Source organism: Xyrauchen texanus, chromosome 9 (genome assembly GCF_025860055.1).
Source record: "Xyrauchen texanus isolate HMW12.3.18 chromosome 9, RBS_HiC_50CHRs, whole genome shotgun sequence".
In the NCBI taxonomy this organism is placed as follows: domain Eukaryota; kingdom Metazoa; phylum Chordata; class Actinopteri; order Cypriniformes; family Catostomidae; genus Xyrauchen; species Xyrauchen texanus.
Window position 1 is genome coordinate 13,900,015 of NC_068284.1, and position 23,894 is coordinate 13,923,908.

General features: G+C 39.6%; 1 protein-coding gene across 3 annotated transcripts in view; it reads left to right on the forward strand.

Moving 5' to 3' along the window:
- The window catches only part of zzz3 (zinc finger, ZZ-type containing 3), a 43,948-nt gene extending 20,329 nt beyond the window's left edge, over positions 1-23,619 (forward strand). For all 3 annotated transcript variants that reach the window (XM_052133266.1, XM_052133267.1, XM_052133268.1), the window contains exons 2-12: positions 3,830-5,315; positions 8,983-9,121; positions 11,594-11,741; positions 12,282-12,409; positions 16,202-16,273; positions 16,873-16,974; positions 17,447-17,542; positions 17,691-17,840; positions 21,183-21,317; positions 21,624-21,724; positions 23,334-23,619. In XM_052133266.1, coding sequence (XP_051989226.1) covers positions 3,895-5,315; positions 8,983-9,121; positions 11,594-11,741; positions 12,282-12,409; positions 16,202-16,273; positions 16,873-16,974; positions 17,447-17,542; positions 17,691-17,840; positions 21,183-21,317; positions 21,624-21,724; positions 23,334-23,478 — 2,637 coding nt within the window. In that variant the 5' untranslated portion in view covers positions 3,830-3,894 and the 3' untranslated portion in view covers positions 23,479-23,619. The remainder of the gene's footprint in view (positions 1-3,829; positions 5,316-8,982; positions 9,122-11,593; positions 11,742-12,281; positions 12,410-16,201; positions 16,274-16,872; positions 16,975-17,446; positions 17,543-17,690; positions 17,841-21,182; positions 21,318-21,623; positions 21,725-23,333) is intronic.
- The last annotated feature ends 275 nt before the right edge of the window (positions 23,620-23,894 follow it).

Sequence of the window (23,894 nt, forward strand, 5' to 3'; positions counted from 1 at the left end):
CAAAGGTTCTGCCATATTCTAACCAGTGTTCAGAACTCAAACTGAGCTGAATAAAATGTCAGGTGCCGCTCTGCTCTGTCATATGATTCCCACAGACACACTGACGCACGAATGCACGCACACTCACAAACTCAACACACTGCTGGTGTTTAATTTTCATGCAGTGTATTTGGAGTATAAATGGCTGTTAACAGCTAAATGAACTCATCAGGTGCAGACCGGAGATTTCAGCTGGAGAGTTGCGTCGGGAGTATCCCAGAATTAATGGGAAGCTTGATATAACTAACCCGTAAAAACAGTAAGCCCTATCCAACTGGATGCGTGAAATGGAAGAAAAATATTACTTCTATATAAAAATTGTATATTCAAAAAGTAGCAATAATACTCCTAATAACAGTTATGTAGTATTAAATGGTTGTAGTATTATTATCATCATCTGTAAGCAAATATCACAAATGCAAGCAGCCTTGTGCCACAGTTAATCAGATTTTTTTCCATTAATGTTTTCATTAATACTTTGTAGCTCTGTTGTGCAGCATTGTATTTTACCAAAAATAAAATAGCAATTTTTTGTCAATAAAATTATATATTTTTTTTTAATTAAAACTGTATGTATCAATTTGATTAAACCCTATTTAATTAAAACATTTAACTTGGAATCCAGAATAATTTAATTGAAAATGCATCATTTGTACCTGTAAGACTTTATGCAGTTCTTTTTAATTGTCATTTTCTGTGTAATTTCCTCAAAAATCTGAGTCTTTTTATCTGTTGATTATAGTATCGATTTAGTATTGATACCGAAGTACCAGGACTGGTATCGTACCGAAGCCAAAAATGTGGTATCGGAGCAACTCTAGTTTATTTATTAAATAACCTTGTGATAGGGGTGGTAGATATAAGCAAATAATTTATATAGCGATAATTTGACCTTTTTTCTATCAATAACTAATATATATATATATATATATATATATATATATATATATATATATATATATATATATATATACACTCACCTAAAGGATTATTAGGAACACCATACTAATACTGTGTTTGACCCCTTTCAGCCTTCAGAACTGCCTTAATTCTATGTGGCATTGATTCAACAAGGTGCTGAAAGCATTCTTTAGAAATGTTGGCCCATATTGATAGGATAGCATCTTGCAGTTGATGGAGATTTGTGGGATGCACATCCAGGGCACGAAGCAACCACATCCCAAAGATGCTCTATTGGGTTGAGATCTGGTGACTGTGGGGGCCATTTTAGTACAGTGAACTCATTGTCATGTTCAAGAAACCAATTTGAAATGATTCAAGCTTTGTGACATGGTGCATTATCCTGCTGGAAGTAGCCATCAGAGGATGGGTACATGGTGGCCATAAAGGGATGGACATGGTCAGAAACAATGCTCAGGTAGGACGTGGCATTTAAACAATGCCCAATTGGCACTAAGGGGCCTAAAGTGTGCCAAGAAAACAACCCCCACACCATTACACCACCACCACCAGCCTGCACAGTGGTAACAAGGCATGATGGATCCATGTTCTCATTCTGTTTACGCCAAATTCTGACTCTACCATCTGAATGTCTCAACAGAAATCGAGGCTCATCAGACCAGGCAACATTTTTCCAGTCTTCAACTGTCCAATTTTGGTGAGCTCTTGCAAATTGTAGCCTCTTTTTCCTATTTGTAGTGGAGACGAGTGGTACCCGGTGGGGTCTTCTGCTGTTGTAGCCCATCCGCCTCAAGGTTGTGCGTGTTGTGGCTTCACAAATGCTTTGCTGCATACCTCGGTTGTAACGAGTGGTTATTTCAGGCAAAGTTGCTCTTCTATCAGCTTGAATCAGTCGGCCCATTCTCCTCTGACCTCTAGCATCAACAAGGCATTTTCAGCCCACAGGACTGCCGCGATACTGGATGTTTTTCCTTTTCACACCATTCTTTGTAAACCCTAGAAATGGTTGTGCGTGAAAATCACAGTAACTGAGCAGATTGTGAAATACTCAGACCGGCCCGTCTGGCACCAACAACCATGCCACGCTCAAAATTGCTTAAATCACCTTTCTTTCCCATTCTGACATTCAGTTTGGAGTTCAGGAGATTGTCTTGACCAGGACCACACCCCTAAATGCATTGAAGCATCTGCCATGTGATTGGTTGATTAGATAATTGCATTAATGAGAAATTGAACAGGCGTTCCTAATAATCCTTTAGGTGAGTGTATATATAACAACATAGCCTACGCATTTTGATGGAAAGTGACTCAAAAACTTCCTAAAAAACTAACAATTTATCCTGACAAATATCCCGATGCCTATTGCAGCAGTTATTGACAATGATCGACAATATCGGGAAATTACAAAACTGTAGAGCTAGGAAGTCACCAAACATATGAAATGGTAGCCCAATACTGTTTTTGCACTTTCGTTTTTAGATAATAATAATAATAATAATACAAATATTAAAATAAAAAAAAAACGTTTTTTATTTCGGATATAAGAGGCCGGTTTTCTCCATTTAACTGCTTGCACATTCTCTGAATTGCATGAAACATATTCCAGTAATAACCTACTCTCTAGACTCTGACATGGCTTGTAAAAAATATGCTATGGCTTAGCAAATAGATAAAACAGCACATATATATATAATTTTCATTAAGAAAATGCAGCCTGTTTGGAAAAGACATTATTATTAAATGTCATTAAAGAGAAAATGAGTGACGAAACCCAGGAGATCAGCAGTTACAGAAATACTCAAACCAGCCGGTCTGGCACCAGCTATCATCCATGTGATTATTTAATCAGCCAATCCTGTGGCAGCAGTACAATGCAGATGTTAACTTCAATTAATCTTCACATCAACCATCAGAATGGAGAACATTTTTGATCTCCGTGATTTGGACCGTGGCATGATTGTTGGTACCAGACGGACTGGTTTGAGTATTTCTGTAACTGCTGATCTCCTGGGATTTTCACACTCAACAGTCTCTTGAGTGAAACTCAACAGTTTTCTCCGAATGGTGCCAGAAACAAAAAACATCCAGCGAACGGCAGTTATGTGGACGAAAATGCCTTGTTGATGAAGGAGGTCAACAGAGAATGGACAGACTGGTTTGAACTGACAAAGTCTATGGTAATTCATACAACAGCTCTGTACAATTGTGGTGAGAAGAATATCATCTCAGAATGTTATTCTGAGAGTCTGGTAGGTGCTGTTTTGGTGGCACGAGGAGGACATATGCCATGTTAGGCTGGTGGTTTTAATGTTGTGGCTGATTGGTGTATAATAACGCTCTGAAAATCACCCACAATCCCCTCTGTGGTTGCATGTTTTGCAAAGGCAAGCACCACTCACATTTTCTTTGGAAAATACAAACGTTTATTTGTTCCACTATTATAAGCTATAAATAATGAAAGCATCTCTCTCACTCTTTCCCTTGGAACCTTTGCATAGGAAAATTCCTGATAGTCCATTAATGTACTGTCATTCTTGACACATCATTCATGGTCTTTTTGCTGAATCTAAATCCATTGTTCCACAGTAGGGAAACATTTTGCCAACATATTTTTAATATTTTGACATCTTTGAACTGCAGATAAAATATTTCCATCTCATATTTTCATATTTGGCTCTTTGGGCCATCATGTGGTATAATTTTACTAAAAAACATGCCTGAATTTGATAGGTTATATGAAAACATTGAGTAAATAGTTTTTATTATTTATCATGCTGTATGAATGCAACCTAACCCATTTTAACAGTGAGTCTGAACAGTCAATATTCTGTCATTATTATGTTATTATTCTGTCTTTTGTTTCCTTCAGGTGCCCACATTCTGCTGCTGAGGAGAGAGCACCATGATGAGGAGACAGTAGGCACCCACCATAGTATGGCCGCGTCCCGCTCTTCGCGCGTCACAAGATCATCAGTGGGGATAAATGGATTGGATGAGAACTTTTGTGGTCGAACCCTCAGGAACCGCAGCATCGCCCAGCCAGAAGAAAGCTCTCCACCTCCTGCGTCCAGAGCCCGCTCACCCAAGAAGAAGCAGGACTGTCAGCAGCACCAGCAGGCTGGAGCACAGGTTGGAAAGGTAGCCGAGAGCAAGGCGGAGGGTGAGCTCTTGCCCGCCTATGGAAAACGAGGCTTACCCAGCTCCGAGCAAGACGAGTCAGAGAAATCGGACAACTGCGAGCGACCAAGGGTTGGGGGTGGGCCAGAAGCCTCCCCCGCCCTGAAGAGGGCCAAACGCTGCTCTCGCTCAGGTGAATTGCAGGGGGTAGAGGAAGAACCTCCTCTCAAACCAGACAGCCCTGATCCTGCTGCACCGAAAAAAAATGACGAGGACCTCAAATCAAACCCGCCCTCAATCCCTCCGCTCAGCATCGACAAAGAGGCAGAGCAGAAAGAGGATGGCTTGGCAGAGAAGAACGTTTCTCCCCTGCAGGTCAGAGAAAATGTCAAGGCCACCAATGGCCTTTCAGATCTTGATAAGGAGGACTCTGAAGTTGCAGCATTACCTGCAGAGCCCTGTGCCTCCCCTGCCATGGTTAACAACAGTTCCTCACTTTTAAATGGCAGTCAGGCAGTGCCCTCATCCCCAGACCCTATTGTGCCTTGTAGATCCCCTCATCCTAAGCAAGCCAATGAGTCCGACAGCCCACAGATTGACTGTGAGAGGAATTGCACTGCAGAGGAAGCCGCAGAGGCTGTGCTGTCCCGGGAACCAGAGATGGAGGTGGAAGTGGAGGTGGATGTCGTGGGGGACTCCGGCCAGGCCCAGGATGAACTGGCAAGGGACGAGAGCACCAACGGCAGCTTTGTAACCGAGCTGCAGGACCCTTCTGATGACTGCTCGAATATCTCAGGAGAAACCGTGGCACTGGCTTCCTCCCAGCTGCCCGCGGAGCCCCCCTCCTTCACAGAGCCCCAAGAACACAGATACACCCTGAGGACTTCACCGCGTCGCGCTGCCTGTGGTAGTGGGCCCAAAGCCAGCTCCCCCATACCCAGTTCCCCACACATAGACAATAGTTCATTGAAGGAGGAGGCCACACTTGTTCATGTCTCTTCAGAGGACGCCAGCCATAAAGACCCTATCCATGAATCACTGGGGCTTTCTAGTGAGGCAGACAGTGAATTCTCAGATAAAGCAGGGGTCAGTGAAGAGGTAGAGGTTTCACATAGTAGATCGTCCAGGTCCACCAAAGAGCTTTTGGCCACTCAGGCTGAGGAGGATGAGGAGGAAGAGGAGGATCCAGATGTCTACTATTTTGAGTCTGATCACTTGGCTCTTAAACACAACAAAGAGTATGTTCAGGCATATGATATCCTGTCTAAAGTCACCGTTCTTGTCGTAATGTAGCTCTACAGTCTGGTTCCAGAAGTAAAAAGCCCATTAGATTTCTCTATATACAAATTTTATTTTAACGCTAACTTTTTTTAATAAAAATGTAAATACAGACTTACTGTGAGCTCCTAGCTTGTTAACCAATTGTATACTCTTAGTATAATTAAGTTCCTGGTTAAGAACTACAATACCCATGTTGCTGAAATATATCTTAATATTTTATAATACATTTCAAATATCTGTGCTTCTAATCAACAACTTTAAATCAATAGTTTTAAATTTTTCCATCTTTTCATTTCATTTACATAATTCTCGATGCTTAATGGGATTCATCATTGAGACGATAAGTACACAGCCATTTTGTCTGATTTTCTTAATCAAAGTTTTTAATGTTTCGATTTACGTTGGCATTGGTCTGTTTGTTTATCATGGTTTTAATTTCCTTACTTTTTTGTAACACGTCCTTGTTCCTTTTTGTATTAGCAATGTTTGCTAAGACAAGCATCACTGTTTAATGTTCACGTTTTGGGTTGGGCATTTGAACAAACCTTGTACCTTTAAGTATTAAACTCCAGCATGCCACGCATCCTGCACCATTTGTGCTACAGACATAAATGATACCTCAAATCATGTGGCTTGTTGAGGACAGGTGTGCTATTACTTTTACAAGTGATCAGACAATGGCACTCACAACACCCTTGCAAAATCTGAGTTTTGTATAGACAAATCCTTTTTATTTACTTATTTATTTCCAGAATATTTTTTTTTAAGTATTTCTCCCCAATTTGTAATGCCCAATTCCCAATGCACTCTAAGTCCTCGTGGTGGAGTAGTGACTTCCCGCATCTGAGATTTTCAATCCACTCATCTTATCACGTGGTTTGTTGAGCACGTTAACACTGAGACGTAGCGCATGTGGAGGCCCACGCTATTCTCCGCGGCACCACGCACAACTCGCCACACACTCCACTGAGAGTGAGAACCACACATTATAGTGACCACGAGGAGGTTACTCCATGTGACTCTACCCTCCCTAGAAACTAGGCCAATTTGGTTGCTTAGGAGACCTTGCTGGAATTTCCAGAATATTTATAGATGAGACAAAAAATTAGGCAATTGAGTTCTGTAGCTTTATAAATCAGATTATAACAAATAATATAGTTTTGTTTTAGCAGAAGTAACATATGCAGCACTTTTAATTTATGTATGTTGTCAAAACCCAGCTGTTCGAGTGTTGTTTTGCCTGTGCAGCTCTTGTTTTTAGTCTCTCTTTGTCTTGTGTGTTTGTACTTTAAAATTCTAAGACAGCTGAAACTTTGGCTCAGATAAACATCTCAATGTTTTCCTGCTTAACTCTGCATACATGTTTACTCTTAGTGTCTGTAGCATAACAGTCAACCAGGGTAGCATAAAATGAGTAACAGCTGCTGTAATCTGCAGGACGGTGGTAGGTAATAAGCGAAGGAAAGCCTGCTGCTGGTGGACAGGCTGTCCTGGGTTGGGCTCATTCAGTGTGTGCCCATCTCACAGTGTGAGCTCTTGGCTGATTCCCCCTCCTGCCCAGCAGGGATCATGAGCAGCCAACTGGATTGGCTTGTGGGTCAATAGAAAATAATGCAGTTACTTCAGTTTATGAGGATTGACTGAATTATTTATATTATGTGACATTAAATTGTTCTAGTTTCTTTTCTAGGGCAGTTTTTCCACTTTGAAGTTTAATTGCATGCATCCCAAGAATATGAAAACGTGAATGGTGCCTGCCCATGAAAACCTTGCAACCGCAATGCTTGGGTGTTGTGGGTGTTTGCCAAGGCTTGGCTATTCGGTTGCTAGGGTTCTTTTCCATAGTGTTCTGAATGGTTGCTAGGTGGTTGCTTACTGGCTAAAGTGAAAAGAGCCCACCCCTAAGTATTTGTGATTATTGGCTCCCTAGATATGGCTGTGGTCTCTCTTATAATTTAGGTGTAAGGGATTTGATTGCCTGTTTCATCGGCCACTGGGCAGTAACTGTAAGTCTTATTATTTCTAAAAGTAATAGCACACCTTTCCTCAACAAGCCGCATGAATAGAGGTGTCATTCATGTTCGTATCACAAACAGTACAGGTTGAGTTAAGCACTTAGACTTTGGTACCTATGAGCATCAAGCCAAGTTTTTTATTATGAGAAGATATTATGAAGTCTCAGTGTGTAGTATTTGATTAGTATGGGGGTTTTTGTCTGTTATTAGTGATCTTGTCTGCATTTCAGATGGTTGGCCCATAGGTGGCAGTGCATTGCCACCCAAATGTCAGTTTTGGGCTAATTGCCACTGTTGGCTGCTTTTCCCAACCTGCAATGCTACATGCCTATCTTCATTTTGCATCTTCACAGAGAGGCTGCTAACAGCTGCTCTGCAGTCTTTAGTTATTAGACGCCAAGGAACTTGAAGGAAAAGCTAGTCAGTTGCCCTCGAGTAAGGCTCATCAAATGGAGCAAGTACTCTAAAATAATTCTTGTTGAGACTATACGCTTTCTGTCATCAATTGATTTTCATTCATGTCATGTTAGGCTAGATTAATTCTACAAGGTTTGTTGATCTTGTGAATAAGATTAGTTCCAAACAGTAGGTAGAATCTCCTGCTTAGAAGAGGATCTTTGTTGAGTCTCTTTTTTTTTTTCTTCTTCTCCCTGCTCTTTTTTTGCATTGCTGTTTGTGGATCTTGTTTTCCTGAGGGCGTCAAGGAAAAGGTCAAAGCTCTGTATCGCTCAGGCATTGTCATATCTTCATAACAAACAAGATGAGTCTACGAGCCTCTGATCCTGTTTTTGTTCCCAGACGTAATGAGTTTTGATAATGCACAAAGACTGTCCAGCTATCTCTCAGTGCAAGCAAAAGTTTAACAGTAGAAGACTGTTGAGACATCTTTGTTAAAGGGATAGTTCACCCAAAAAAGAGATTTCTGTTGTCATTTACTCCCCTTCATGTTGTTTCAAACCTGTATCACTTTGGAACACAAAAAGAAAAGTCACCATTTACTTTCATTGTATCACAACAAGATGCAATGAAAGTTAATAGTGACTGAGGCTTATATTCTACCGGTCTTTTAAAAATATCAAAAAGTAAATTTTTTTTAATGGAAAAGTGAGTGGTGCTTGCCTTTTTAAAACTCACCACCACGACCAAGTGGTTTCTATTATTTGGCTATGCTGTTGATGGGCTGGGGGTATAGCACTTTGTTTTGTGGTTGCTAGGGTGTTTTTGGGTGGTTGTTAGGGCATTACTAGGTTTTTGCTTATGCCCGGATGCAAAAAAGCCTGTTCCCAAGGCTCTGATACTTTGGTCCACAGATATGACCGTGGTCACCAATCAGTGTAAGTATATAGGTTTTTTGCCCATTTTATCATTTGTAAGTCTGATCACTTGGTTATAGCACATACTACAGTTCCCACCCTCTTTCAGACAGGAAATATTTATATGGGAACCGTTTATAGGGACTTTATTTAGCAAAGCTTGTGGTTGTGCTGTACTGAGATTGAATACTTAATGGTCCAGCTGCTGAAAATTTGTTGGCTAGATGCATAGCAAGTGTCAGGTGTTAATAATATACAAAGCATCACTGCACTTCCTCCTCTCTCCTGCATGGTAGTTATCGGAGGTTGCTCCAGACCATCAGTGTACTGGAGGCCCAGCGTACCCAAGCCATCATGGACCTGGAGACGTTGGCACGGCGTCAGAAAGAGGCCCTGACCGACCCCATCACATTTGTGGACCAGCTACAGAAACAGGTAAAGCATGTAATGTAATTATTGGAAAATCTGAGGGTGATAACAAGCTTCTGGTGTGGTATTCAGCCTTAGCAAAAGTGTCAAGAGAGTTTCCGTAAACTACTCTGTGTTTCAATTACATTTACATCCAGCGATTTACATGTGAGGATTTACAACAATGGAAGCGATTCATGTTAAGGAGAGCGCAAATCCCTGAAGATGAATTTAGGGTGACAGTCATGTTAACTTTGACTTTGCTATTCTACAAATAGAAGTAAAAGGTAGAATAAAAAAATTCACTTCTCGTATTTTTTTCAGTTCAGCAAAGCCCTTTCCACGCACATGACAAATCTCTCTGAAATGGAATTTATTTTATTAACATAAATGACCATTATACTGAAAGTGAAAATTATTTTATATACAGTGGCTTTCAGAAGTATTTGTGCAGTTAGACACACTTCATCATTTTGGCTGTGTACACCACCACAATGGATTTTAAATGAATCAGTATGTGATTGAAGTGCAGACTGTCAGCTTTAATTTGAAGGGATTTACATTCAAATTTGGTGAACTGAATAGGAATTACAGCATTTTTCAGGGGCTTAAAAAGTAATTTTACAGTCGAATGAGAAACAGTTTCATGGTCAGGTGTGGGCTGTTCCCAGGTTATTTGAATAAAAATGATGCAGTTAAAAGGTCTGGAGCTGATTCCAAATATGGAATATGCTTTTGGAAGCTGTTGCTATAAACTCAATATGAGGTCCAAAGAACTATCAATGCAATTAAATCTGGCCATCATTAGGCTAAAAAAACAAAACTAATCCATCAGACAGATAACCGAAAACTTAGCACTGGCCAAATCAACAAATTGGTACATTCTTAAAAGAAGGAACACACTGGTGAGCTTAGCAACACGTAAAATCCTGGATGACCACGGAAGATGACTGGTGAGGGGGATGGTAAATTATTATCTTGTTTAAGAAAAAAACAGCAAAATAGCACTCTCAGTACCAATCATTGTCAAAGTCTACACTCAAGAAGATTTAATAAAAGCAAATACAGAGGGTTTACCAAAGGGTGAAAACCACTGGAAAGCCTCAAGAATAGGAAGGCCAGATTAGACTGCCAGAAGCATATAAAGAAGCCTGCCAAGTTCTGGAACACTTTTCTTTGGACAGATAATATTAAGATAAACCTGTATCAGAGTCATGCGAAGAGAATAGTATGGGGAAGGGAAGGACCAGCTTGAGAACGAAGTATACCAAATCACCTGTGAAGCATGGTGGAGGCAGTGTTTTCACATGGGCCTGTATGACTGCAAATGGAACTGGGTCACTAGTGTTTGTTGATGAAATGACTGCTGACAGAAGCAGCAGGATGAATTCTGAAATGTTTAGGGTTATACTATCTGTTCAGATTCAGCCAAAAGCTGCAAAACTGAGAGGACGGTGTTTCACAGTACTGATTGACCGTGACCCAGAAACATTCCTTGATAGCAACCAAAGAGCACCCACAAACAGGAATTGGCATTAACATTAACTGAACGGCAGTGGTTGATAACTCCATCTCCCTTAAAAGCCACCATGGCGGGTGGCTACACCCGAAGCAAATTAGATTATAATCATGCCTTATAAGCACTAAATATGCCTTTCTTAACTTACACCCGCATCTGTGCGTTCTCCAGAGGTAAGATCTCCAGAGCTCTGGGACGGCGTAGAGTAAAACTTGCATAATTAATTTGAGGTTCAATCAATATCGTGGTGGCTAGCGGAGACCATAAAACTTAAGTGATCCATTTGAATTCTACAGAAAATCTTCTACTTTAACATGCTGTTTTGACAGGGATGCAATCTACTCAACTTTCAGCTATATTAACCTTTTTTAAGCTAATTTGATTTTTTTTTTTATTAAAATGACTTAAAAGGGTTACGTTAAGCTTTAACACTTTAAAAGCTTTAAATGCAAAAAAAAAAAAAAATCGTTATAATTTAAATATAACAAACAGAGTCTGTGTTTGGAAATATGTTATTGTTCACTCCCGCATTTGACTTGAAGTCGGAGTATTGTCAATTGTCATGTTTTACCAATTTCAAATATCATGTATTCTATAATTCCGTCACAAACAGGGACGTTTCAAAGACACTGCTGGACTATGGCTTGTGAATATTCACTTTCGTTGTTGTCAATATGACTTGAAATACATTTTTATAAACCCCTTCTCCTTTGTACTGGATGAAGCAACAGCTCTGTTTCAATGTGTGATTGATATTGTTCCAATCTCATCTACAGAAACTCCTGTAAATAACGAATGTAAAGTAATTTCTTTCAGAGTCATCTTGACAGAATTTATCAGCATAGGAATACATAGTTTCTGGCTTTGCACTAGATGTAAGTGCGGCCCATTTGACTAAATGCATTAGTGACCATGTATAGAGACGATTGGTTTTGTTTGGAAGTTTGATTGTATTGTTTGCTGATCTCCATTCTTCACAGGTGGAGATGGGATTGCCCCGCCCCCAGAGAGTGGTCAAGCTCCCGGACATTGCATGGGACCAATACACCTCAGGTCGTGGCGACTTTGAAAGAGAGATCTGCGACAAGAAGCGCAAAACACGGCAGTTGAAGTTAATCTTTGACAAAGGTGTATATCTTAAAAAAAATTGCCGATATGGGTAAATCCAGGCCCAAGGCAACCATTTCATGTATGGGGCCAGTGTCCAGTGAGTACTTTAGAGTGGCCCCAAAAAGAATTTGGTTAAAAGTATTTGATTCAGCTGTGGTTACTCTACTTGGACAACTGTGTGAACCTGAAGGGAACTAAAGGTAACTTACACCTCAACAAAAAATGTATTTGGCAGAAGATGGTTAAAAGTAATTGATAAAATGGCTCAGAAAAGTTGGTGAGGTCTGGCATCATTTATTACCCTGGGCCATGACAAGTAGACCATACCAAAGCCCTGTATTTATAACTTTTGAGTTAAGTTATATTCCAAATATATGCTTATCATTAAATAAATAAAACATTTTCCATGTCTTTGGAGGACTTCGTCGGACCTCGTTATCACAGTACAACATTCCCTGTTTTTAACCCCACTGATGGCCCTTGGTATATATGTTTGAAGGCAATAAATATATGGATTTAAAGCATGCAGAAATTAAAACACTTGTTGTCTTTCTGTAGTGGGGTTGCCTGCTCGACCAAAAAGTCCTGTGGACTCCAAGAAGGAAGGTGACTCTTCATCTGTGTACTCGTCTACCCTACCGTCAAGTGACAGTCCTGAACAAAGCATGACCAGTAGCACAACTCAGGTAAACTGTCCCATCATCCTACAGGGGTGCTGACCTGAAACATTGGTTTAATTATCTTGACGTTTATATGCTGTCACCCCTCACAGCTTCCTTGACTTTGGAACTTGATTGTTGTGGATAGTGTTGTTCTCACAGATTCTTGTTTAAGCTTTGCACATCTTTTTTTCCCCATGGCCTACGATTTCACCATGTTTCATCACTTGCCTCTGATAAGATCAAGACCTAAAATTTAACTTGAGTTTTCTTATGTATTTTTAGCCCTAGGACATGAAGGCATGTGTGCTCCACATATACAACATTTTCTTTAAAAGATCAATATCTCAATCCACATTCAATCTGCTGTAACATTTCAACAGCAAATGCACTCAGCACACAAGCATGCTCATAATATATAGTGCATCTGGAAAGTATTCACAGCACTTCACTTTTTCCATATTTTGTTATGTTACAGCCTTATTCCAAAATTGATTAAATTCATTATTTTCCTCAAAATTCTACAAACAGTTCCCTATAATGACAACGTGAAAGAAGTTTGTTTGACATCTTTGCAGATATATTAAAAATAAAAAACAAAAAAACACACGTACATAATTATTCACAGCCTTTGATCAATACTTTGTTGAAGCACCTGTTTGTTGAAGTCTTTTATAGTATGATGCTACAAGCTTGGCACACCTATTTTTGGGCAGTTTCTCCCATTCTTCTTTGCAGGACATCTCAAGCTCCATAAGGTTGGTTGGGGAGCGTCGGTGCACAGCCATTTTCAGATCTCTCCAGAGATGTTCAATCGGGTTCAAGTCTGGGCTCTGGCTGGGCCACTCAAGGACATTCACAGAGTTGTCACGTAGCTGTCCTTTGTTATCTTGGCTGTGTGCTTGGGGTCGTTGTCCTGTTGGGAGTTGAACCTTCATCCCAGTCTGAGGTCCAGAGTTCTCTGGAGCAGGTTTTCATCATGGATGTCTCCGTATATTGCTTCATTCATCTTTCCCTCGATCCTGACTAGTCTCCCAGTTCCTGCCGCTGAAAAACATCCCCACAGCATGATGCTGCCACCACCATGCTTCACTGTAGGGACGGTATTGACCAGGTGATGAGCGGTACCTGGTTTCCTCCAGACAGGACGCTTGCCATTCAGGCAAAAGAGTTCAATCTTTGTTTCATTAGACCAGAGAATTTTGTTTCTCATGGTCTGAGAGTCCTTCAGGTGCCTTTTGGCAAACTCCAGGCAGGCTGTCATGTGCCTTTTTACTGAGGAGTTGCTTCCGTCTGGCCACTCTACCATACAGGCCTGATTGGTGGAGTGCTGCAGAGATGGTTGTTCTTCTGGAAGGTTCTCCTCTCTCCACAGAGAAATGCTGGAGCTCTGTCTGAGTGACCATTGGGTTCTTGGTCACCTCCCTGACTAAGGCCCTTCTCCCCTGATCACTCAGTTTGGCCGAGCGGCTAGCTCTAGAAAGAGTCCTGGTGGTTCCAAACTTCCATTTACGGATGATGAAGGTCACTGTGCTCATTGGGACCTTCAATGCTGCAGAACATTTTCTGTACCCTTCCCCAGATCTGTGCCTCGATACAATCCTGTCTTGGAGGTCTACAGGCAATTCCTTGGACTTCATGGCTTGGTTTGTGCTCTGACATGCACTGTTAACTGTGGGACCTTATATAGACAGGTGTGTGCCTTTCCAAATCATGTCCAATCAACTGAATTTACCACAGGTGTACTCCAATCAAGTTGTAGAAACATCTCAAGGATGATCAGTGGAAACAGGATGCACCTGAGCTCAATTTTGAGTGTCATGGCAAATGCTGTGAATACTAAATTACATGTGATTTAAAAAGAAAAAAAATATTTGTAATATTTTTGCAAAGATTTAAAACAAACTTCTTTCACGTTGACATTATGGGGTATTGTTTGTAGAATTTTGAGGAAAATTATTAATTTAATCAATTTTGGAATAAGTCTGTAACATAACAAAATGTGGAAAAAGTGAAGCGCTGTGAATACTTTCCAGATGCACTGTATAACTATATAGCTACAACTCATTGCACACTGTGTCCAAATGTTATTTTTCATCTGTAGATAGAAGAGCTGTGTCCAGACAAACTAGGTTCCTGTGAAGTTTCACACCAGTCTTCTACCGGTGAAAGATAATTTTGATTTTCTGCCCATGTAAAGCTATTATTTCAGATAAACTTTGTGCCTTGTGTCACTTTAAATACATTTGAGAAACTTGTTCTCATTTTGCCTTGCATTGAAATGTGGTAAAACTGAAATGGTGACCAATTACAGCTTCTGAAATACAGTGGCAAGAAAAAGTATGTGTACCCTTTAGAATTAATTGAATTTATGTATAAATTTGTCTTTCATTTCTGTTTGATCTTCATCCAAGTTACAATAATGAACAAACACAATCTGTTTTCAACTAATAACGCACAAGATATTGTATTGTTACATCATTCAAACTTTCCTAGTGTAGGTTTTAAGTATGTGAACCCTAAGCTAATGACATTAACAAAAGCTAATTAGAGTCAGGAGTTGGCAAACCTGGCATACAGTTAATGAAATGAGATTGGAGGTGTGGGTTAGAGCTACTTATTAAATGTGTACCATGCTTTGCAAAAAAAAAAGAGATCTCCGTAGACCTACGATCAAGAATTGTTGCTTTTCATAAAGCTGAAAGGGTTAAAAAAAAAAAAATTATCTTGGAGAGCTTATACATTTATCTGTCCACAGTTAGACAAACTGTCTATAAATGGAGACTATTTGCGCCTAATCTCCCTAGAAGTGGCTGTCCAGCCAAGATTACTCAAAGTGCACACCGCAGAATGCTCAATGAGGTCAAAAAAATAACCCTGAAATGATGGATTGAAGGAATCATTGGATCTGGTTATCATCTCTGTTCATGAGTCTATTATAGAGAAAATATTAAACAGGGATGGTGTCCATGGCAGGACATTGCTGCATGCCTGAAGTTTTCCAAATACTTTCCTTGAGACTCCACAAAGCTTCTGGGAAAATATTTTGTGGACTGATGAAACTAAGGTTGAATTTTTTGGGAAGAACATGCAGCACTATGTATGGCATAAAAAAGGCATGAAGTACAGTGGAGGGGGCATCATGATGTAGGGCTGCTTTGCTGCTTCAGGGTCTGGACCACTTGCAGGAAAAAGTGATTTCTAAATTAATCAAGAAATCCTACAGGATAATATCAGGGTGGCTTTGTGGCAGCTGAAGCTCAGTAGAAGTTGGGTGATGCAGCAGGACATTGACCCTAAACATCAAAGTAAATTCACTACAGAATTGCTTCAAAAAAAGAAAATCCACCTTTTGGAGTGGCATAGTCAGAGCCCAGACCTTAACCCAATAGAGATGATGTGGAATGACCTCAAGAGAGCCGTTCACACCAGACATCCTAAGAATATGGCTGAGCTGAAGCAGTTCTGTATGAAGAATGGTCCAAAATTCCTTCTGAATGTTGTGCTGGTCTAATCCACAGCTACGCACATTGTGTTTGTCTATACATGTGACTTTTGACGAAGATGTGATCTCAATTTATGACCAAATAATGCAGAAAACTATTTAATTCTATACTTTCTAATTTACTTGCGTTACATATACATTTCTTTATGTATACGATCTTACCTCTGTATACACTTTCCTCTTATACATTCATATACATTTTAACTTGAAATACCTGTCAACTACCCAAGTATGAAATTCAACTCTATGCTGGTTTGACTAATGCTGAACTGCCCTAAACGTGTGTGTGTGTGTGTGTGTGTGTGCGTGCGCAGATGATCAGAGGGCGACTGTGCAACCAGAGTAAACCTGACAGCTTCAATCAGCTATGGACCGTTGAGGAGCAGGTATGAAACCATTTGTGAATTCATAGCAATGTATTAACATATAGCTCTAATGAGGTAGTCAATGGCTTAAGTTCAGTCCAATTTGACTTCATTTAAAAAAAAAATATTGTCTTGTTTTATCTGTAGCTCTTGTATGGCAAAAACCATAATTGTTGATTATTGACCTTGATATCGCAACTGTGTATTTTGCATTATTGTCGATAGAAGTTGCATTTAAATACTTATTTGTTCTTCATGCCAAATTCTTTATATAAGCTACACATCCAAAACAAGCTGGGAACTGTTGTCAAACTTGCAAATTAGGATTGGTAGTCCTTACTAAAGGACTGTTGACTAATTTAAATGTTTTTGATTAGCCATTGCTGTTTCATTGCTCAATGAACATGTCTGTGATTGGTAAGAATACTCAACCACTGCAAATATACGTAAAAACAAATGTTTGATGCAACAGTAGTCGACTTAAAATAGTAAGCTGTAATTGTTTTCACGATAAGTAAATAGCGGCTAGCATTCTCTTTCAATTAATTATGCTGCCCTAAGCTCTTGTGCTGTAAGGTTTGGCTGTTTGCTCACAGACATCTCTGTTGTGAAACGTGTAGAAAAAGCTGGAGCAACTGCTTTTGAAGTTCCCACCGGAGGAGGTCGAGACTAAACGCTGGCAGAAGATTGCAGATGAACTTGGCAACAGGACAGCCAAACAGGTGCGTATTGGCTCCCAGCACATCACCGTCATTCTCTCTGAAGTGATGGAGTGGAGAATCAAGTCTTCTCATATCTTGAGTCACATTTTCACTTCACCCTTAATAGAGCTGTCAGGCAATTACTATTCTTAATGGCCCTTTAAAGACTCTCTAGGGCAAATTGAACAGTTGTGCCACTTTTGCACATGGTATTTCAACACCAGACGCTATCTAGTCTAGGCAGACTCAATCAGGGCTAAAGTTGGGGTTAAGTCATTGTCATTTCTTTCGCACCGTGCGCAATTAACAAGGCAATCTTACCAAGTGCTTTCTTGGTGAACTCCCTTCTCTGTTCCTTCAGAAGGTTTTTCACAAATCTGAGAAGATTCTTTACATTTTCAAAGATGTGATGGGAAAGCCTAACCTATGAATTTAAGTGAAGCTCCTGTTGTGTGTCTCAGAGGACCTTCATCAGCTCTGTTTTCCTTCACAGGTTGCAAGCAGGGTACAGAAATACTTCATCAAACTGACAAAAGCTGGTATTCCAGTACCAGGCAGAACGCCCAATGTATGCATGTACAGCAAAAAGGTAATCGCTAGGTCTTTTTTTAGATGTTTTTGTCCTTTGTCATTGACATTATCTGGGGAGAACATATTATTCCCATTGAAGGCTTCAGAAAAAGTTATTAAAACATTTTTACCTGTTGATGCTTGTTATTTGTCGTCTGTTGTTTTAGGCCTCCAGTAAGCGGCAGCACCACCTCAATAAACACTTGTACAGGCCCTCAACTTTCCTCACCTCATATGAGCCACACGTCTACATGGATGAAGAGGATGAACGTTCTCACTTCTTCAACAGCCTACAAGATTACTGTGCAGATGATTCGGTCAGTCCTGGTTAAGGTCTCACAGTCCTAAATCTCAGAGCTTCCTCTTTAGGTTGGGTAGTTAAAGAAATATTCCAGGTTCAATTCAAGATAAGCTCAATCGACAGCATTTGTGGCATAATATTGATTACCACAAAAATAAATTTGGACTCGTCCCTCCTTTTGAAGAAGAAGAAAAAAAATCTAAAATCTGGGTTCCGGTGAGGCACCTACAATGTAAGTGAATGGGAGCCAATCCGTAAACATTAAAATACTCCCTTTTTTCAAAAGTATAGCCACAAGACATAAACAATATGCATGTTAATGTGATTTTAATGTGATAAAATCGCTCACTAAACATTTCTGTGAAGTTATATCCAATTCTACTACTTCGTTGCCATGACACTGTAAACCCTAAAACGTAAACCTTTTTTTTTTTTAAGTAAAAAAAAAAGAAACAAACTTTCTTAAAAAAAAAAAAAAAAGGAAAGATATTTGATATTTGTTTACTTTTACATGTGTAAATGAAAAAGTAACTACCGTAACCGTAATTTGTTTTCCACACCCAGTAGTTAACCGGCGTTCCCGACTGTTTCTAGGCATTAATGCAAGTCTTTGATTGTAATCATATTAAAGGAATATTCCGGGTTCAATACAAGTTAAGCTCATTTGACAACATTTGTGGCATATTATTGATTACCACAAAAATTAATTTAGACCCATCCCTCCTTTTCTTTAAAAAAGCACAAATCTGGGTTATACAGAAGAATGAAAATGTGTTTTTATATAATTTTAAGCTTCACATTTTAAACCCTCCAAAAATTCCCCATTCACTTCCATTTTAAGTGCTTCACTGTAACTTTTTTTTTTAAGAAAAGAGGATTTAAGGATTTAAATACATTTTTGTGGTAATCAACATTATGCCACAAATGCTGTCAATTGATCTTAACTTGTGTTGAACCTGGAATATTCCTTTAACACGGTTAATTGGGCAGTGGTTGAAATCAAAGAGGATGCTTTTTTTATTGCATTTTTGTAAGTAACGTTTAGAATTGGATATTTAAATCTTCAATGTGCTTGAAAAGTTGACCTTAAAAATGCTTGAAAAGTGCTTGAATTTCACCCTGTTCACATTTCTGCCTTTTAACCCCTCCAAAAAGTGCCCCCATTTACGTGCATTGTTAATCCTCACTGTCACATCTATTTTTGCTTTTTTAAAGAAAAGGATCACTTGTATTAAACTCAGAACATTCCTTTAAAGGGTAACTAAACCCTAAACCAACTTTTTTTAGTTAATGATCTGTAAGCATGGGGCTTTATTAGTACTGGTCATTGATTCAAGTAATTGTTTTGACATTTGTGTATAAAGTGTTTTAATTCTACAATATATGGTGTAAAAACGTCTGAGTGCTGCCCTCTTCAGGTTGAACGGTAGCTACTGCAGTTGAATTTTCCTATTGGCTGTTGCGGTACTCGTGACGTAGCGGTGACAGCTGACGTAAGCAGGTTCCAGCTCACCACGCCAGATTCATGTACATGTCGTCTTGCGACCGTGTGAGGAATAATAATAACATAGAGTCTGACAGCAGCTGTCAATTAATCCGTCACTACGAGTCTCAGGTGCCCCCCCCCCCCCCGCTCAGCCCGCTTCTCGGTTCGTTCCCTCTATCCCCGCCGGGGTCTGCCCACTTTTCCTGCATTTTCAAATATTTCTAGTGGGTGGAGTCAGACTCTGAGCAGGTGTTTAGTTATCCTTTAACAGTCCTTTACCCACCCTCATGTCATTCCAAATCTGACTTACTTTGGTTGTGTCAATTGATTTAGGAGCAGATTGGTTTTTGTTCACATTAGTATTTGTACAGTTTTTAGACTCTGAGAATTGAAACAAATACATTGAATAAAAAATTGTCTCTGCCTTTCAGATTTTTGAAAGCCACTTGGGTTTTATGTTAGTAACTCCCTCCCTTTACCTTTGGCAAACATTTGATGGTCTTGCTCAAACAGGAAATCCATCCAAGTCAGCAAACTGCCATTTCCACGGCTGAAATTTGCTTGATGTTTGATCATTTGATAATGATGATGTGCCTTTTGACAGACAACACTGCCAACATCATTAAAGATGACGTGACTGGGGATTTTTAGGCAGGGCTGTGTGTATTGTGACTGTGAACTGGCTATGCATGAGGTTGACATTTTCCCTCACTGCCTCTGATATGTAACCTTTACGAGAAGCCTGGTCAGTGGACCCTGCAGAGAACAGCCAGTCACATGTTGCCAAGCATCACTGAACCTTAAATGCACTAAAAATAGACCCTACTACAAATCACAACCTCATGAAACCTGTGTGGAAAGATTGGAATTCAAACAGAATGGGGCTTGAATGGGATTGTATGAATGTATCCCTTTTCCTGTCATTCATCTGAACCTATTTTTATGGTTATAAATGTGGACTGAATTCTCTCTTGTATCTACGACAGCTTAATTATCTACAGTATAAGGTACATAACTACTGTTAGTCCCCATACAATAACATCTTGCTATGTGTGTTTTGCATTATAATATGGTAAATCTTGATTTTACACACTGTAGTATGCAATGTTCAAACTGAATGAGAGCTTTTGGGCATCCCCTTACACCAACCACTATTTCCTCCTTGTTCATTGTTGCACTCAAGTCATACACTCACCACGTTTCTCCCAATGACTCATTATAGGGTGCATCCCCTTTGGCTGTCACAGAACTGCAAACAGACATACATGTGAACATATTTGATGTTTTAAATGTATTCTTCATAATATTAATTTAGAAATATGTATAACAGACGTAATATTCCTAAGAGTAATTCGGTTATTTAAAAGTCAGTAATCTGATTACAAAAATTAAAATATAATGTTACAAAAAAGTGTAATTGGATTACAGTAACCAGTTGCTTTGTAATCAAATTACACCCAAAACTGAGCATTATTAAGGTCCGTTCCCACCAACTCTTATGCAACTAGACACTGAAGCTAAAAATAATTAATTAATTGTTCTGCACCAAATTATTTGATTCTTGTTTAGCTTTTACTTGTAATGACAAAGGACAGATGATGGGGAGCATCTGACACCATCTGTTCCCTTTCAAAATATCGTCCAAGTCTCAGAACAATTTTATTTATTTTTTTAAATCATTGCAGTACAGAAAATCTGACAGTGTGAAGGAGCTGATCAAGATGTCCATGAACATTTGAAAACATAGCCATTCATGTTATTTGGGAATAGGCCTGTAAATAAAGCTAAAGTTGTAGTAGTGTAGGGTCAAACGCAGTAGGTTTGGTGTGGTGAGTAGTTCTGTTCAGTCATCACTCTGCTGTGATGTTTCAGGATGAAGACGGTGTACCGGAGGAGCTGCGATATCTGCCAGAGTACAAGGAGCTACTGGAGCTGAAGAAACTTAAGAAACAGAAACTACAGGAGATCCAGGCTGAGAGCGCTCTCACACAGCACATCGGATATAAGGTACACAAACACACATAAGCTATATCGACTTCTGTTGTCTTCAGGTTAAACTTCTAGTTAGTACTATTGACTCTCCCAATCCCTGCAATACATTTTCTTAAAGGTTTTTTACCAAATGAAGATTTTTAGGTTTAGGTTGCTTTCACTAGCAAAACTGCAGTCGTCCAGAGTTTAGCTAAGTCAGGATTGTGGACATTTGGATATACATTTTAGAGTCTTAGACTATTGTATAATAGTATAATGTTGCTCTTATTCATGTTCAGCACTTTTTAATTTTGTCCATGTTTGCATGTAATTTTCACTCAGTGTGACATGTGTGGCATGGAGCCCATACAGGGTATTCGGTGGCACTGCCAGGACTGCCCGCAGGACAACGCTGTGGACTTCTGCAGTACCTGCTCTGACTGGTGAGTCACAGTCTGCCTGCTGTCTGTACTTACAACTGAACCTTTTCCAGCCTCAATACTCTATAAATATTAGGGGTGGGAATGTTGTATTTACTTTTGATTCAATTTCGATTTATGGTGTCAAGATGTGATTACAAAATGCAATTTTTCAGCAGTGGCACAATAGCCCTTTTATGTGAGTTATGCTGTCTATGTGCAGCCTCTAAATTATGCCTGGAGATGCCACATACAAAAAATAATAATAATATTCCAGCTGCCTGTAGTTAAAGAATAAGTAGGTATGTTAACGTATTATCAGAGGCAGCTCTTCAACTTTCGTTCAAAGAAATGGCACTTCAACGCTAATCTGTGCGTATAATGGTTCTGCACAAGTGATCAATTTGCATATGACCCATTGTTTCCCCATTTATTCTCATGAAATCTGTCAAGAACATTTCCTGGTTATATATTTAACCCCACATCAATGCAAAAAAAATCAGAAATATTTTTCATAATGAAACCTACATACATTTTTTGGGATTTTGACATTATCATGTATCATTTTCAAAACACTTCAGCACATGTTATCCCCCAACTCTCATTAGCATAATAACCCTCCCATTGGTTTCAGTGATGAGTCTCGTGACCATACCAGTCATGTTTTTACTGTACTACAGTAAAACAGATGCTGTTATACAATGATTTTCTTAATTAAAATCTCCAAAAATAAAATACAGTATCAAGGAAGTATGACTATGATGTATAAATACTTTACAATTCAAATAATATTGAATTTTTTTCCATGTTTGGTAATAACTACCATCTGTTTTCACATTGCAGTAAAGAAAAATTGGGGGCAAAATGTGCATAAATGTCTTTAAGTATTCTTGACAGGTTTATTTCTCCTGTGATTATGATTCCTGTGTAAATACATTAATGACGGCTTTAATGTGCTGCATTAAATAGTCAGCTGGGCTAAAACTGGGTGGTTGACTTTTTTTAAGATGGTGTAAAATAAAGCTTGTTTTTTAGTTGGCTGTTAATTTATCTGAAGCCTCCCACATATGTTTTGTATTAATACCTCATTGCACTACATTTTCATAGTGTTCAGTGTTGGTTACTAAATAGCACTAATCTACAGTATATCTACCATGTTTTCTCATGCATATGCCTTTAAAAAAAAACAAACAGAACAATTGAATTTAAATTCAGAGTATTAATTTTGTTCATTGATGCAGAATCCAATGAGAAAGAAAGATTTGAATGAGCTCTGAGCTGTGCTGCAGTGATGATTTTTGGCATTTGTCAGTTTAATGACTTGGTTCCACGAGGACAAAAACCTTTATTTGATTTTCTTAAAGCTGGAAATCTTCTTAACTTAAAATGGAGAATGTCAGTCCTGCTGTGTAGTTATATGCCAGCTTTGCGTCATTGAGCAATTATGTTGCCCCCTGGGAATTCAGAAGTGCAATTACTTGATCAGTCTTCGCAGTAATCTTTCATCTATATATTATACAGTTGTCACTTGAACAACAAAAAAGCTCATTTTGAAAGCAGCCTTTTCTTGTCTTGAAATGATTGTATTGGCGCAGTCTTGTCCTAAGCACACACTTTCTGTTTATCCCTTTAGTCTATTTAAAACAGAGACCCACAAGCCCACACACAGGCTGGAGCCAGTCTACCAGGCTGAAACCTTTCTGGACAAAGACTACTGCTTACAGCAGAGTACAGGCTACAACTACCTGGACCCCAACTACTTCCCTGCCAACAGATGACAGGGACGATCTAATATCCAGGGCTGGGCTGCAGCCCCCAGGGCATTCTGTGCATGGCTCCATCATCAAAGTCAAAGAAATGCTTGCATCTGGGCGAGAGGGTACCACAGATGGGCCGCACCTTGCCCCGACCCACTGCTGAAGGGGGGGTGGGGGAGGGTTTGTGGGTGGGTGGGAGGGAGGGAGGGAGGGGGCAACACCCTTCCGTGGTTGTCAAACCTTACCAGGTCTCCTCAAGTAACACTATCTTGAAGGAAAGAGGAAAGAAAGAAAAGGCACACCGACATTCCCAATCCCAGGACATTTAGAAGGCAACCAGACGACTTCCTTTGTTCTGCTATTTGAGTGACAGATGTCAGCAAAGCTTCTCTCGGGGGAAGCGCTTGAACAAGCCGTCGAACCTCTGCGACAGCGGA